Here is a 15,768-nt window from a genome sequence, read left to right on the forward strand (position 1 = left end):
TTCATGAGTAAGACGAGCTCAGCAGTGGAATGAACTCTACCGCAGACTTTTGAAGATTTAAATAATTAATTATGCAGTTATACGTGCCGAAACCATGAGGTATGCCGTAGTGGTGTACTCCGGACCACCTGGGGTTCTTTAGCGGGCACCCAAATCTAAGTACATGGGTGTTTTCGCATTTCGCCCCAATCGAAAATGCGGCCGCTGTGGCCGGGATTCGATCCCGCGACTTCGTGCTTCGCAGCCCAACATCATAGCCACTAAGCAACCATGGCAGGTATACTTTTGAAGAGTGAAATGCTCAGACTCCATACACTTTGTCCATGCCTGTTGCACACCTCATTGTTTCCGTCGATGAAAAGACTCAAGAACAGAAGACGCTCCGGAGGTATAAAGTACGACGCCATTTTGAAAAGACCGCATGACGACAATTTTGTTTGCTTCTGTGATTGGCTGGCGAAGTAACACAACCCCGCGTGAGCCGTGTGCCTTGGTCGTCAACTGCTGTTTCTTTAAGTTGTACGCTACCATAGAAATCTTCATTTTACACTTTCGCCTTTTTAATTGTTCTTGGCAGTGTTCTTCCTGCGCTTCTTTCCTGCACGAGTCCATTTGATGCGGTTCCTTGTTTGCCTAGTAAAGGAGAGGTGTATCTCACAGGCGTACCTGTAAGATACACCTTATTTCATCCCTCTTTTGCGGGTTTACGAGTCTTTATGGCGAATGGCGGGCGTTATAAACATTTGTACTTGTAAAGTACCCCCCCCCCTCCATTTGCACTGAAAAGTTACCTTGGGTTGCCCCCCCCCCCCCGAAAGAAAATCCTGGGTACGTGCCTGCCCCTATTACTATTGTTTCCTCTGGCGTGCATGCCACCGGTTATACAGTCCTCGGCCAACTTCTCTTTCTGCTTTACATTTATGACTTGCCAGAAAATGTAATTACTATCACAGTCTCTGTGCTGATGATTGCGTCCTCTGCCACACTCTTAACTCCCCTGAAGATCATAGTGTTCTTAACGACGCATCCTCATACTTCTGCTCATGGTGTAACACCTGACAGGCGAGTATAACCCTCACCAAAACCATTTCAACGACATTCACTAGGCGTTTAACTCCTTCCGTTGTCTCGTACGCTTTCAATGACTCATTTCTACTAAATGTACCCGAATATAAGTGCTTCGGGCTCTTATTCACTCACAACTTAGCTTGGAGCAAGCATATTGAAGTAATATGTACTAAATAATTTTTTAGTGATTTAGTACATATATTACTTCAATATGCTAGGCTATCTCCAACGCACCCTTTGTGTGACTCCTCAAGAAACTAAACTGCTAGCAGACATAAAACCGATCCGCTGTTGCGTACTCCAGGGTAGCGTACCGTACTGCTGCCGAGAAGTAGCGGCGCCTGCCAATCGAAGCTCGACCGACATTACTTATTGGGTAGCGTGGCGTTGTCGGCGGGCTGCAGGCATCCGGTAGATCATGGCGACCAAGCAGGGGCGAGACGATTTGCTAGTGCGAAACTTGCACTGTTTATTCAAAGGTAGATGAAAGAAAATAAGAAAAGCATGAAGTATGAAGTATCAAGTATGAAGTATCTCAAAGTACATTTCGGAGCCCCTTAAATAGGCTCTCTACAAGTGTGGGCGGTATCTTGCTTCCGTCGATGACACGTGACAGGCACGGAGAGAGGGCCCCTCCTCCTGCAATACCGAGCACGGGAAGGAGAAGTCGATCCTCTTTTCGGCGAATCCGGGGAGAAGGTCGGGTGAATGACCTCTCCGGCGCCGTGGGGTCCGGCCAGGAGAAGGTGAAGGCAATGAGGTAGCACACACGATGCCACGACCATGAGAGGCGAAGGGGATGAGGTCGCCCGTGGGCTCCGGCTCAGAGGGTAGGGTGAATGACCTGTCGCCACGTGGTGTCAGACGCCAACCCTAACACCGCCCAATTCTTGAATATGCACCTATAGTTTGAAACCGTTTCTTAAATAACGATATTAACAACAGTGAGTCCGTACAAAAGAAAACTGTTCGTTTTATCAACCGTCGCTACGACAGGGACTTTTCATTTTCGTTTAACCTCCCTATGCTCAACTTAACCGCTCTGGCAACACGTCGCCACAACGAAAGCATAAACCTGCTCACCTTAATTAACTCTACACATGCACTGTACCCGCTTAGGTAAATACTTTAGGTTTGCTGAACCTTCCCGCACCCGCAGCTCTCCCAGCCTAAATATTTTGCCACTGCAATTCAGAACTCACATGTATAAACAGTTTTTTTTTTGTCCTCAACAATTGAACGTTAGAATGCATTGCCCGGAAGTGTTCGTTCATTGCCGCTGGCCGACTTTCTGTCTGCAATTCACAAATGATGTTATCGCCACTCCTGCTATAGCCCAAGATGGGCTGTAGTATGTAAAAATAAACATAAATAAATAAATAAATTAATTAATAAATATGCTGGCGCGTAGCAGCACGCAAAGAAATTGCTGCTGGGCAAGAAGAACAGCGCCCCGGCAGCTATATACCAGGCGTCCGACAATGATGGCGTGATCTGAGCGCCTCAGCGGTGCCGTTGGTGCACAATATGAGACAGACATGGAAACCCTCAGCGCCTAGTGAAATATTAGATATAACTTTAGCTTAACCTTCACAGTTCGCTCCAGTCCCGACCAGTGCATTTACACGCGGCAGATTTGCAGAAGCGCTTACAGGCTGTCTACATATTGTGCGGTGCACGCAACGCTCCTGCCAGCAGCGCGACATGCGAAACGCCGCCCTGGCTCTGGCAGAGCCGCTTGAGCGGACTGCTGACGTTGCGTCCAGTTCGATTCGTCGTTTTTGCAGTCAAACACACTCCTCCTCTCTGGAAACTCTCGAATCCTCCGAGCGCGAGCCGCGCATGGGGGCGTCGATAACGAGCCGGCACGGCAGCGGCGGTGGCGATGCTCCTCGAGCAATCCGTATATAATTGCCATCCCAATAAACAAGAACGAGGTCTGAGGGCACAGACTTGCAGACATGCTATTTTCTCAGGCAAACATGAATTAGTATTGCTATGCGTAAAACAAAGATGACTATTGATTAACTTAGCAGAATGTGTTGTTGGGCACAAGGAAGAGGGATCACAAGGAAGAAGACAGGACAGGTCCTGTCTTCTTCCTTGTGATCGTCTACAAAGCGCATCCAATTTTTTGAAATATTGATTAACTGTTAATTGATTGTGTTAATCTGGCGATTTATCCAAGGTCCTACGGCATCGTGAATTGTCATTGTAAGTGAATAGCCGAACGCGTTCGGGGCGACGTAAATTTATTTATTTTATTTACAGTCGCGCTAAACACACAAGCATCAAGAATACAAGCAGTTAAAAGAAGCGCCCTGATCATGGCCTAATATTAGCATGCGTCAAGCAGCTCGTAACGAGAGTAACTGAAACGGCGAGGTTACTTCTCCTGTAGTGCTAAGGATTGTTGTTTTTTGTTGTTGTTTCTTTTCGCGCTGTGTTCCAATTTACTTAATCTGGTCAAATAATTGTCAGCGTGAGTGTACGCTATAGCAGTTCTCTGTGTGACGTGATGGTATGGTACAGCTTTATTAAAATAGGGGTGGCTCATCGGCCTATTAAAGTGATGGAGTTGGGGAATTGGGAGATGAGTACTGGGACAGCCACCGAGGAATGCTTGCCGGCACGGTTACGTCATGCGGATATTCATGCCCGATTCCGCAGCAAAGGTGAACAGCGCTCGCAGGACAATGTGGGTCTCCGCTGAGGGACGGATTCGCTTCTCGAAGCTGGCCGCTCGCGCCCTGTGTTTTCATCGGAGGGCTGCGTACTTTGGGCACACCCACAGCGAGTGCCTGACGGTTGGCGCAGCTGTCGTTTTCCACGCTGGGCAACCTGTTTGTGTGGGTGGCAGCTCTTGCACCGTGTTGTCCGGAAGACGTCTCCTTTCCTTGTGCGCACGCTTGCGTGCAAGTACACAACCGGCGTAAGTGCAGCACCGGTGCGGGCCATGGGCACAAGTACCTGACATGCGCGCGACTCGCCTGCAGGCAGTGGACCTTCCTTCGGCATGTGTTGTTGTAGGCGTTCACGGAGCTGTCGTCGGCTCTGTCGTTGTTCCAGGGAGGATGTCTCTTCATTTCGCTCATTTTGCAGGGGCACAGTAGTTGCTACATCGATGCGCCGGTATAAGGTTAGTACATCGCGCTTGCAGCGGCGTGAGCCGCTTCGTTTCCTGGTACTCCGCAGTGGCCGGGAACTGACCGTACCCTAGTTTGGATCGCGTGCGCCGTGCGCAGCCTCCTGCTTGCCTCTGCTATCTTCCTTGCGATGGGGTCACTGTGGGGGGTGCGTAATACGCGCACCGCCACCTGACTCTCGGTATATATATATATATATATATATATATATATATATATATATATATATATATATATATATATATATATATATATATATATTGTCATTCGTGAAGTACCTGGAGGTTCTTTCGCGATAAAATCAAGTTTAGAGAGCGAGTGCGAAGAACGGGCTTCCAAGGAACGCGCTTTATGTGGCAAATCTCAACAGCTTGCGGTTTGCGTCGTGTTATCTGCTTGCACTCCAACGATATCGCCGTCTCGGCAGAAACTGGCGAGACGACGTTCTTAGACGTCGGCAAGGGACACACTTACGGCGCGGAGTCGTTTTGGACACGATGTAAACATTCGAGTTGCTTCGTGGTGCGAAGTGGACACATATATAGTTTGTTTGACATCTTGAAAGGAGACAACAGCGCACGAAGGCAGGACAAATAGAGAAACGCAAGGCACAAGCGCTGACTAACAACCGCAGATAGTTACTGACCTGTTGTAATAAATACAAAAGGACGACACAGAAAACGAAATAGGGAAGTTAAGGATAACAAGAATAAGAAATGATTATATAAGAAACTAGGGCTGCTTTGCCAACCAGGGCATTTCGAAAGTGCCTTCCCGGTGAATGTTTCGATGATCTCATGTGTGCTCGCATCCACGTATCGCCCCAGGAATTCAGATTTGTTTATTTCTTTGCTTTTATGCTAATAAGCACCGCTCTCAGATTTCCGCGACCTGCACGGTGTGATAGCGTTCATGTCAAGCGATCACGCAAATTACCTGCGAGTGGCGTCGCTTGGGAAGACAGTCAAGTTCATTTTTGTTCTTGACACTTCCTTTTCTTTTTATCCCCGGTCGTCTTACCCTAGACGAAAACTTCAATTTTATTTAATTACTCCGTCTTTTTCCTGCCAGGAAAACGCCCAGGGTGATTGCAGGTTACTACTGTCTGGTCGAAGTCCAGTTTAGATTCTCGCGCTTTACCTTGCGCTGATTGTCTTGCATAAATGAGACACTCCTGACACGTAAGAACTGTCAACTTGTCGGTGATTGTCATTCTTTCCGTAACGCGTGTACGTATTCCATATTCCCAATGGAGAACAAAGAAAGGTTCAGAAATATCACATCACCCGACGTGGTATAGTTTAGTGGCTATTCCGTTGCGGGGCTGAGCTCGAGGTCGCGGGTTCGATCCCCGGTCGCGATGGCAGCATTTCGTTGGGCGCGAAATGCAAAAAAAAAAACACTCGTGTACTTGAATTTAGGGGCATGGTAACGAACCGCAAGAGGACGAAATTAATCCAGAGTCTCCTACCATGGCGTGCTTCACAATGAGATTGCGGTCCTGGCGCGCAAATCCGCAGAGTTTAATGACTGAGTTTTGATACCACATTGGTTAGGTTACCTCAGAAAGTTCAAAGACCAATTCGAGGTGCACGGACACGCGCAAGAGTCGCAGAGAAAATCAGCATAAATGTTGCGTGCAGTGTGCACATACCGGGTCTCCCAAGCTTCGCTGCTAACACAGATGAAGTTAAAGAAAAACAAAACAAATAAGCAAACAGAGAGAGAGAGAAAGAGAAAACTGTGTGGATGAAACCAACTTTGTAGTTGTTAGCAACCTCCTGGAGGAGCCTCCAGTATTAGTTGCGTTGTTTTTGTTCAGTGATTAGTACTAATTAATGAACAAAGTATTTAATTAATAAATAAATAGCCTAAATGTTAATACTACGTTTGTAGAGCACATCTGAAAAAATAAAAATGACTAACAGTTGTTTGCAATGGACCCGCCGCTTCGTGCGGCCCAGCGGCTTTCTTTTGAATGCCGAAAAAGAAATATAGGTACGCAAACTGAGGCAGCGCGTCGCAAAGGACCGAGTGATGTTTTTAAATGTACAAGAATACCCAGCCTGTTTCATCCTTACTGCAGATTCCTACCCCCCCCCCTTCACTTTCCCCTATTGATTTTTAAGACGAAAGCCTCTGTATAGGCTCATGGTAAAGTTTGTGTCAGCAAACCTGACCGCCGGAGTGTCCGCCGATGCGTCATCACGCCATATGAAAACAGAATAAAGAATGAAAAATGATTGTTAGTGACAGTCAGTGAATGATAACGTTATAATAGTGATTGGTAAAGGTTAATAACGACTAGTAATGACTTATAATGACTACTAATGACTCCGAAATGACCAATATGTCTAACGACGGCTTGTAATGATGACAATTCACTAGAAATGACTATAAATGTCTAGTAACGAGTAGTAATGACTAAAATGACTACTAATGACTACGAGATGACCAATATGTCTAACGACGGCTTATAGTGACCACAATTCATTACAAATAACTAAAAATGCTTAGTAGTGAGCAGTAATGACTAAAAGGAAGAAGAGAAAGAGGAGAGGCAAAGAGAGAGGCGAATAAGAGGAGGAAGAGTAGGCTTTCGCCGTTCACCTCTTATGAGAGATCGTAAGCGACCCTGTAATTTTTCCTTTAGTTGCTCCGGTGTTCGCTCGGAGACTTAATTCTCCTCGAGTTACGCCACTTTTCCTTTCTTTCTTTTTTTTTTGCGGGCAAACCAGCGCTGATTATTGGCGCGGCTCACGCAGGTCACGATGAAGGAACCTCAGCGCGAGCACCTGTACAAGATCCTGGTCATTGGTGAGCTGGGCACCGGCAAGACCAGCATCATCAAGCGATACGTACACCAGTTCTTTTCACATCACTACAGGGCTACCGTATCCTGTTCCTATATGTGCATACTCCGCATGTTGACCGTACAAATTCTAAGTTGTGTTGCGATACGTTATGTCAGGATTTGAAGAAGCGAAGCAGTTCAGCCAAGTTGGATACTGCTGACCTTCAATCGAAGACAAGAGAGCGCGAAAACAGCGGAGGAAGACGAGACGAGCCGTCTTTCTGGCCTCCGTTATTTCTTTTTTCTTGCGCTCTTTCCATTGAAAGAACGGATCATGATTTAAGCTCTGCTACCTTAGGTTATTCGCTATACATGCATTGCACTAACGCTACCTCCCTGCCCCCAACCTCCCATACAACCTTTTCCTTCTTTTTCGTTTCTTTCCAACTTTCTTATCCCCCTGCCCCCTTTCAAGTGTAGGGTAGCAAACCAGAAGCATCTCTTCCTGTGAAACTTTTTTCCCATCACATTTCTATGTCTCTCTATGATAGGTAAGTCGTCAAACGCCGTACCTTGCAATGTCATTTTGCGCTATTGTTTGATATGTGGTAGATGTTCAACGCTGTGCTTACATAAAAATGCCTATAACTTAACGTGTTAAAGTTCCGCTATCTGCATTACATTAATTAGTCATTTCTTTGGTGCTTGTGTGATACCATTGTAGGATGCGCAGGCATTGTCTTCGGGAAACGTTGACCTTTCCGCAATAGTTTGGTTATCAGAAGGTTATTCGTGCGTCTTAACAATAAGTGATAACAAAATGCGTTCCTGACCGTTGTCTTCAATCCTTGACTCGAGAGATGTTCAGATCGGCGTCGACTTCGCTCTCAAGGTTGTAGAATGGGATGAAAATACCCTCATTCGTCTTCAGTTATGGGATATAGCAGGTAAGCGTTGTTTATATTGTATGTGCAACGTGAATTTGAAAGTACAACACAACAAATATTTCGTTTCGATTCAGCTCAAGTTCAACTGCCTTCAACAGTGTAGTTTCGCGCAACGCAACATGCATCTCATATTACTGAATGAACGACGGATGCAACGTTCTCGTGGCCAATCTGTCTTCCCGCTTGTAATTGCAGGTGACAATGACGTTACTTTGGCAAGCGAGTTTAAATACCTATAGGCGCATTCTGAATCGCAAATTTATTATTGCACCGCCATATCTATTACGTCGCAGCCACAGCCTGTAACGATTTTACGTTTCTTGCTGCGAAAAGCGGAATATTTTCTTAGAGACTAGAAACTTCTATATCAGTCATACGCCCCGTCTATATTTGAGTACGCCTGCAAGAGATCCGTGGTTAAAAAGTAATAAAATATTAGAAAGGTCGCAGAGTTTAGTCATAAGGTTCGTTTTTAATAATTACAGAAGGCATTTTAGCGAGTCCTTTGCAAATGAAAGACTCGGTTGAGAAACACTCAACAATCACAGAAAAAAAAATTTTTATTTAGAATGTTTCCCAATATATTTTTCAGAACAGGTATATAGAACGTCACAACATCATATTGCAAAATTACTACGTCTCTCGAGGAGTAGATGACATTAAAAATGTTAGGGAATACAAGTGCAGAACTGACACGCTTGATTTTTCTTTTTTTTTTTCTTAACGCACAGTTTCAGAATAGAATCACTTACCGGATAAAGTTGCAACCGCTACTTCTAGGGATGTCCTCTCCTCCCTGCTGCGATTTCTTTTTCAAATCCAGTATTTAATGAGCACTTATTTGATGTGATATTTTTTTTTCGGAATCAAGTATTGATGCTTGCTTTTCAAGTGAATGTGCTACCTGTGCATTTAATTCATACAATCTTATATTTTGCAATGTGTAACACGTTGAAAAATTTGTTGCCCTCTACCCCCCCTCCCCCCGCCCTTTCTTTTGTAAGGCTTGCTAGCGCTGAGGGTACTGTAGTAAACAAAAATTATACGTGAAATGTAGACGAGATCACGCATATCTGAGAAAAGTTGGGGAACGATGGAAAGCTCGTTAATAAGGTGTTCGAACTGGGAAAAAGAAATGAGGCACATACATACAGCTCCAATAGCGAATAAAATTTACATAGAACAGCCACTTTAGCACATTTGACACATGCTGATCGTGCGGTCGCAGGTTTGACTTCCCGCTGCGACGTCTCAATCTGATGGCAATGGAATTAAAGAAAAACTCTTATGCAGTTAGGGTTAAGTGCATGTCAGAAGAAAAAAAAAAGTGGCGAGAATTGATTAAGAGGGCTCTATCCCAGTCTCCCTGGTAGACCGGATGTCACTTTGAGACGTACCTTTTGACAACATGAATGCATTCACAATAATTTGCGCCATGCATAAAGAATATGCAAGAGAGCGAGTTATGTAAAGAAGGAACTATCCTTACAAATTAAATAACATTCTAAGTGTGTTTTCCAACGATTACGTTTATATTTATATTATGCATTATTGCGCGTAACGTAGGGACACTACATTACGATCACGTGACGAAATACATATAAAGTCACCTCCAAATCAGTTAGAAGTTTTACGATCTTCCAACGAGTATAGTTAGGAATTCGACTCTTCCGTGAAACTTCCGACCCTTTCCCGCGCTACATGTTCGAAGAATGTAACAACAAAAGTATACATGAGCAATTCTGTCCCGAATCTTTCCAACATCAACGTAATTTCTCCCGCACAATATTCAATACGTGAAAATAAGCTTAGAAGTATAGGGTATACTGGTGGTGGTATCCTAGGACGATCACTTTCGGCGATTATATATCACTTCCGCGTGACGTAGTTGCACGGCGCGTTGGATGATTCGAGAAGTTTAGCTCAACCAGTCAATTAGATTGAGCCCTTTTGCTCAACCAGCCAATAAGCTCAACCGGTTTTGTTCAACCAGCCAATCAGCTCGACCGGTTTTGCTCAACCACAAAGGCTGCACACACTGAAAGTGACATATCCGAAAGTGATTGCCCGAGACTACGTCTCCAGTGTGAAAGAACGATAGAACGGTAAAGCCGGTAGAAACACTTTCCTTCCTGCTACGGCTGATTCATTTCACTTCTTAATAGATTAAGATGCAGGAAAAAATAAAAGGGACTTAAAGTGGCAATAAAAATGTATTAGCAAATTACGCTTCTGCAACGGTAAATCAGCCACTAATGCTGTTAGAGGAGTCACTGTATGCCAAAGAAAAGGCAGAAATGAAAGTGACGCCACCTTGAGGTTGCCGTACAGCTCGCCGTGAAGGCGCAGATTATAACAGCGCCTACTGCGGTTTACTTTAGTGTTTGTCGGGTAAGGAAAAATACATTGAATTCTAAAGAAACTAAGTACTCAACCTGCTTCCTTTTCATCTGCCAAAACGGTTTAAATACAGGAAAAATGCGTTGAAATACGTGACGTCATGCTGACAAAACCGTGCTGAGAGTTCGGCGCAAAGTTCGAGAAATTGAAATTTGGCTTTCATTTCATGCATCGGTACTTACCATTTTCCAGCCAAATGAACAGAAATGAAGTTCTTAAGCGAGATTTTACCAATTTCAACTAATTTAGACTTGCCCGTCCCTTCAGTCGCTGCTTGCTTTTCGTGCGACACGATCGCTACACTGCTCTGCGCGGCTTGCAGGCCAGGAGCGCTTCGGCAACATGACACGCGTCTACTACAAGGAGGCCGTCGGCGCCTTCATCGTGTTCGACGTGACGCGGTCGCAGACCTTCGAGGCGGTGCGGAAGTGGAAGGCCGACCTGGACAGCAAAGTGCAACTGCCCGAGGGCAGCGCCGTACCCTGCGTACTCCTCGCAAACAAGGTGCGTGGGGACTGAGTTTAGCGCGAAGCAGACGATCACCGCACACACACACACACACACAAAAAAAAAGACACCGAAGCAGACGATCCTCGCACACACACAAAAAAAAAAAAGACACCGAGGAGGGAACTGGACGACCGCTCGTCCTGTTCACTCTTTCCTGTTACGTCCCGCCTGAAGTCGCGGTTCTTTTCTTTCTTAAACATGTCGGACCAACTGGCCCAAAAGTTCCCCCCTCTTGAGCCTGAAGAAAAGACACGCGGTCGAGCGCTAACGTGCGGCTGATCATTCTTTACAATAGGCAGTGTGGTTGCTACACTTGCGAGGTCTGCGCTTTGAAGAACAAACGATTGTCAGTTAAGGCTCGATCGTCACGTGTCTCAATTTGCTTGTGTCACGATTGCGTGCTTTGCGCTAAACTTAATGAATAGTGTGCAGACACGCACCCATATGTATTGTGGTCCTAATGCGCGCGCTATATGATAGTGCCCGTTGTAGAAGCTGTCCGCGATAAACGGCAAAAATATACCCGTCGCGATTTGATATAAAAAGGAATTATGACAAAATGGATATTTACGCAATTAACTGCACTACATGGACTGATGTATGTGGATTCCGCTTTGCGTAATGAAAGCCATGTGAAATCACACAACCGCTGACTACTGCCGTAGTGGCTGAGATGGATATGGCGTTCTGTTTTTGAGCACGAAGTCCCGGATTCGGTTCCCGGTCGCCATTGCCGCATTCCGATAAGGCTGAGATGCGTAAGCAAGACAGCTCGTGTCCTTTCTGCTCTTCCGCAACTCATCTTCCCCCTCTTTAGTACCTAAAGCGCCAGCAAATATAGCACACTTCCGATTAGTGTAGCGATAATTAGCTGAAATCTTATGTTTAAAAGACATGACATATTGTTTCTGCTTCCCTTGGCGAAAACGCTGCGATTCGCTTCCAGTCGCCCCTTCGCGTTACAGATCGCTGAAATTTCATGCTTATGGCGCAAACCGCCAATTTCCTTCGAGGCAGCGGCATCGAAAGGTCTCTGCCCCCCCCCCCTTTTTTTTTTTTTTGACGTTCCAGCTTTAACCTCATAGCTATTGTTGTCCTTGTTCTGTGCAGCTTTATCTGCTTTATCTTTATATGTGCCCTGATTTACTGCACTATGCAGACGACGAAATAACGCGAAGACAATGGACAAGGTAGCAGACATTCGCATAACAACGCTCTTTTGTGAATGTAGCCTAACCTAACCTAATCTAACATGAAGCCAGTAATCTATACCGGCGAACTAGACCTTTACTTCCAAGTACTTCCACATCGACCATGTTCCAACATTTCTTTAACATCCGAGCTACCTGCATTCATGCCACGAATTCAGTGCAACCGGAGTCCCACGTAATTGATCGAAAGCGTTTGCTGCACTTCGTTCGTCTGCATTTCATCTTGAGATGTTGCTTTCCCGCAAAAATAGTAGTCACAGGGCGAAGCCCGCACACTGCAGAAGGTGCAAGAGATCGATTTATTACAACGTTCCCCTTCAGTCGTCGCGCCTGCATTTGTGTACGCGACTTGTTTTTTGCCAGTTCTGTAAACTGGTGGCAAGGAAAAATGTCACGCGTATTGGTACCTTGGCAAATTGAAATCACTGCGTACTCAATGTGGGTCCATTTCGCTTCAACATGTGTCGAGTACGCCTACGCCCGACCCCCTTCCCAAGGCACTACAAGTATTGTATGACTGTGGCACTACCGTGCGTGTCAGAACCAGAGTCATTCAGTGCTGTTAGCGTTCGACGGGGCGCGTTCTGTCAAGAACGGTTAAAGAATAGCTTTCTTTTTTTTTTTCCGTCTCGCAACTCTTGTAACCAATATTTAACTTCTTCGTGGGCTCCGAACTAGTATTTCATTTTTTTTTTCTTTTCATAAAAGGACGCAACCCAACTGTACAATAAAACCGACATTTATTTATTCCGTAATTGTGAACCGTCACTAGAAAAGGCAGAAAGCATAATTCTATACCACCCTGACTATCTTTCGATAGAGTCAACAGCACCTTGATATAAAATTAGGTGTCTTCGACAATTTCATCGACACTCCACCAAAATTTGTGACCGAGCTGGATAAGGCAAGAACTGATAGGTCTAGCTGAACTAGCCGGCTACTCAGCTTTCGGAGTAATCAAAGGGGGAGAAAACAAACGGGGAGAATACGATGACAATTGTTTCGATAGAGATGCTTATGTACGGGAGTACTTTTTTTTTTTTACATAGTACGGACGCCACACACTATCGGAATCGATTAAAACTAAGCTTTCGTTGGCGTTTGGAAAGCACGCCGTTGATGTATTGGAACAATTTGCAAGTAGAGTACACGACGAAAGTGAGCACGTCTTCACCGGGAAGCGCCTTGTTCGGCGTAAACGTGAGGCGCTCGCACTTGACCTGAGATGGCGGCAGACGGGTGTTGTCGTTTGCCAGGTAGCCTGGTACATAAAAATGTAGGGTAGGGGAAGGCGGGTGACGGGACTATCTCCTCCGGTCGAAATTAAAGGAGGATACCAACACGGGAATCAGGATGCTGGATCGAACTTTGCAAGGGCGGCCATGTCACCGTGGACTTTTAGGAACTTTCACCCGATCCCAGTAGGTATGTGGTTGGTTCTCCACCAGTATTGCCGCCAGCAGCATCCGTAGTTGTTATTGTGATAGCAATTATAGGGACACTCTAGGCGAATTATTGCCGTCGCCGTCGCCGTGATGTTCCGTACGAAATCTAAGTGCGATAAGAACGTGCTCCGAATACTGTGGGTGCGAGGGAAAGCGTTTGAGGTTCACACGAAAATGATGGTGGCTTGATGCGCGTCGTTTTCCCGCGCACTCATTGTTGGAGGTCGCGTGATTAAGCGCGCGTATTCAATGCGATATCTTCATGTTTGCCTGAGTACGCGTAACACCACGCTCGTTAACTGAATTCGAAGGTGGGTTCTTACTGCAATTTACACGGCCGACAAAACTACACACATCTTTACTGCGTGTAGTTGTTTAATACTTTGCTATTGCTATAAGTATGCTTTGGCTTTCGGGCGAAACTGCGACTTCTTTGTTCTATAGAGAAGTAGAGGCAATAAACATTCGCCTTAATAATTGAAATCACTCCTTCAATTCCACTCCCTCCAAAAAATCACAATAACCGTCATTGCCCGATGAGCACAGCATTAGCCACGGACCCAAGTTGTCTCTTTCAGAATATGGAGATTCTACTCATGCAGAAGATACAACAAGCACACACACAGCACGTAATCAGTTGCCTCTGGCATGGTGCACAGCTCACAGTGCAATGTTACATCTTGCTATGACTCCTTTAATCTTGTTAAGATAGCGTTAAGCCTCCAGCCTCGAAAATGGGATCAAGATAGAACTATAGCATCGCCAAGAGACAACTTTGCTTCCGTGTTGGCAAGCTCCCAGTCATCAGTGCCACTACTATGGGCAGCAACCCACTGAAATATGACATAGTGCCCTTTCTGCAAGGTGGACTCAAAGAAATCAAAAGGTTTTCGAAGAATTCAAGGTTACCATCAGAGGATGTCGGTTGCACAATGAAAGAAACAATTAAGCCTCAAGCTCCAAATCTCGTCACTTGATGAAAATAGATAGAGAAAATGACCAAAGAACATTTAAGCTCTCTCTCTCTCTCTCTCTCTCTCTCTCTATATATATATATATATATATATATATATATATATATATGCATGCTCAGTGTCAATATTTCTAATAGATGCACACTATTTGTTACCTACTAAAATGATCCCGGCCACGGCGGCCGCATTTCGATGGGGGCGAAATGCGAAAACACTCGTGTGCTTAGATTTAGGTGCACGTTAAAGAACCCCAGGTGGTCAAAATTTCCGGAGTCCTCCACTACGGCGTGCCTCATAATCAGAAAGTGGTTTTGGCACGTAAAACCCCAAACATTATTATTATTACCTACTAAAATGATTCATAAAGCATAAAGCTTTCTCCCGTCTTTCCCTTGTTGCATTTTTTCTGCATGCAAGTGGTACGTTTCCAAGCATTTCTCTCTTCATGTGGATTTCACTTGCAGTGCGACATGTCCAAAGAAGGCATGGTAAACAACCCAGCCGCCATGAATGAATTCTGCAGGGAGAACAACTTTGGTGGATGGTTTCTCACTTCGGCCAAGGAAAACCTCAACATTGAGGAGGCAGCCAGGTTCCTAATAACACAGGTAGGTGCTATTTGATTGCTTGACAATGATTTGTGTGGTTAATAGAGGGAGAAATACACACGCACACGCTCACCAGAGCAACTTGCGTATGAGCAGCCTGTGCTTAAAGGGCCCCTTACCAGGTCTGCCCATTTTGAGCTGACATGCGCAGAGCATACGATGCGCGCTAACGATCGTGTCTGCTAAATATTGCTTCGCTACGCGCAGCGAGATCGGAACTTTCAAACCGAACGCCGTTAACCCTTCTCCTCGCGGCCGCCGTGCTCCAAACCGGAGGGTGATGTACACGTGCTAGTGCGCCTACGTGCTTTCACTGTGACGTCGCTCGTAGTGACACGTGACCTCAAGAATTATTCAAGGCGTCTGTTGTTTGTGTAATGTGTTGCTTTAATAGACGAATTAAAGTTTAGAGAAATAACAAAACACACAAACCGAATGTCTGCGTGTTCTTGTTTTGCTTCGCACCGCCGCAAGAGAGATTTACTTCCGTTTCGTCTGCTTGTTCCCATGTGCAGTCGCGCGCGCAGACACCGAAACTATGTCATTTTCTACCGTGTTCCAGCGCGCGATATTGCTCTATGAACCGCTTGTGTCTGCCTCAGTATTCGTTGGCACTGACTTATACCGCTAGTCGGGTAACCTTGTGCATAGAGCGCAAAATCGTG

At 45.4% G+C, this 15,768-nt stretch overlaps 1 protein-coding gene across 1 annotated transcript in view; it reads left to right on the top strand.

Annotated features, from left to right (window-relative positions):
• The window catches only part of Rab32 (RAS oncogene family member Rab32), a 36,060-nt gene that overhangs the window by 12,441 nt on the left and 7,851 nt on the right, over positions 1–15,768 (top strand). The window contains exons 2-5 of the mRNA XM_075689459.1: positions 6,980–7,108; positions 7,877–7,955; positions 10,678–10,859; positions 14,960–15,103. Of these exons, the coding sequence (XP_075545574.1) occupies positions 6,986–7,108; positions 7,877–7,955; positions 10,678–10,859; positions 14,960–15,103 (528 nt within the window). The 5' untranslated portion in view covers positions 6,980–6,985. The remainder of the gene's footprint in view (positions 1–6,979; positions 7,109–7,876; positions 7,956–10,677; positions 10,860–14,959; positions 15,104–15,768) is intronic.

Source organism: Dermacentor variabilis, chromosome 4 (assembly GCF_050947875.1).
Source record: "Dermacentor variabilis isolate Ectoservices chromosome 4, ASM5094787v1, whole genome shotgun sequence".
NCBI lineage: Eukaryota > Metazoa > Arthropoda > Arachnida > Ixodida > Ixodidae > Dermacentor > Dermacentor variabilis.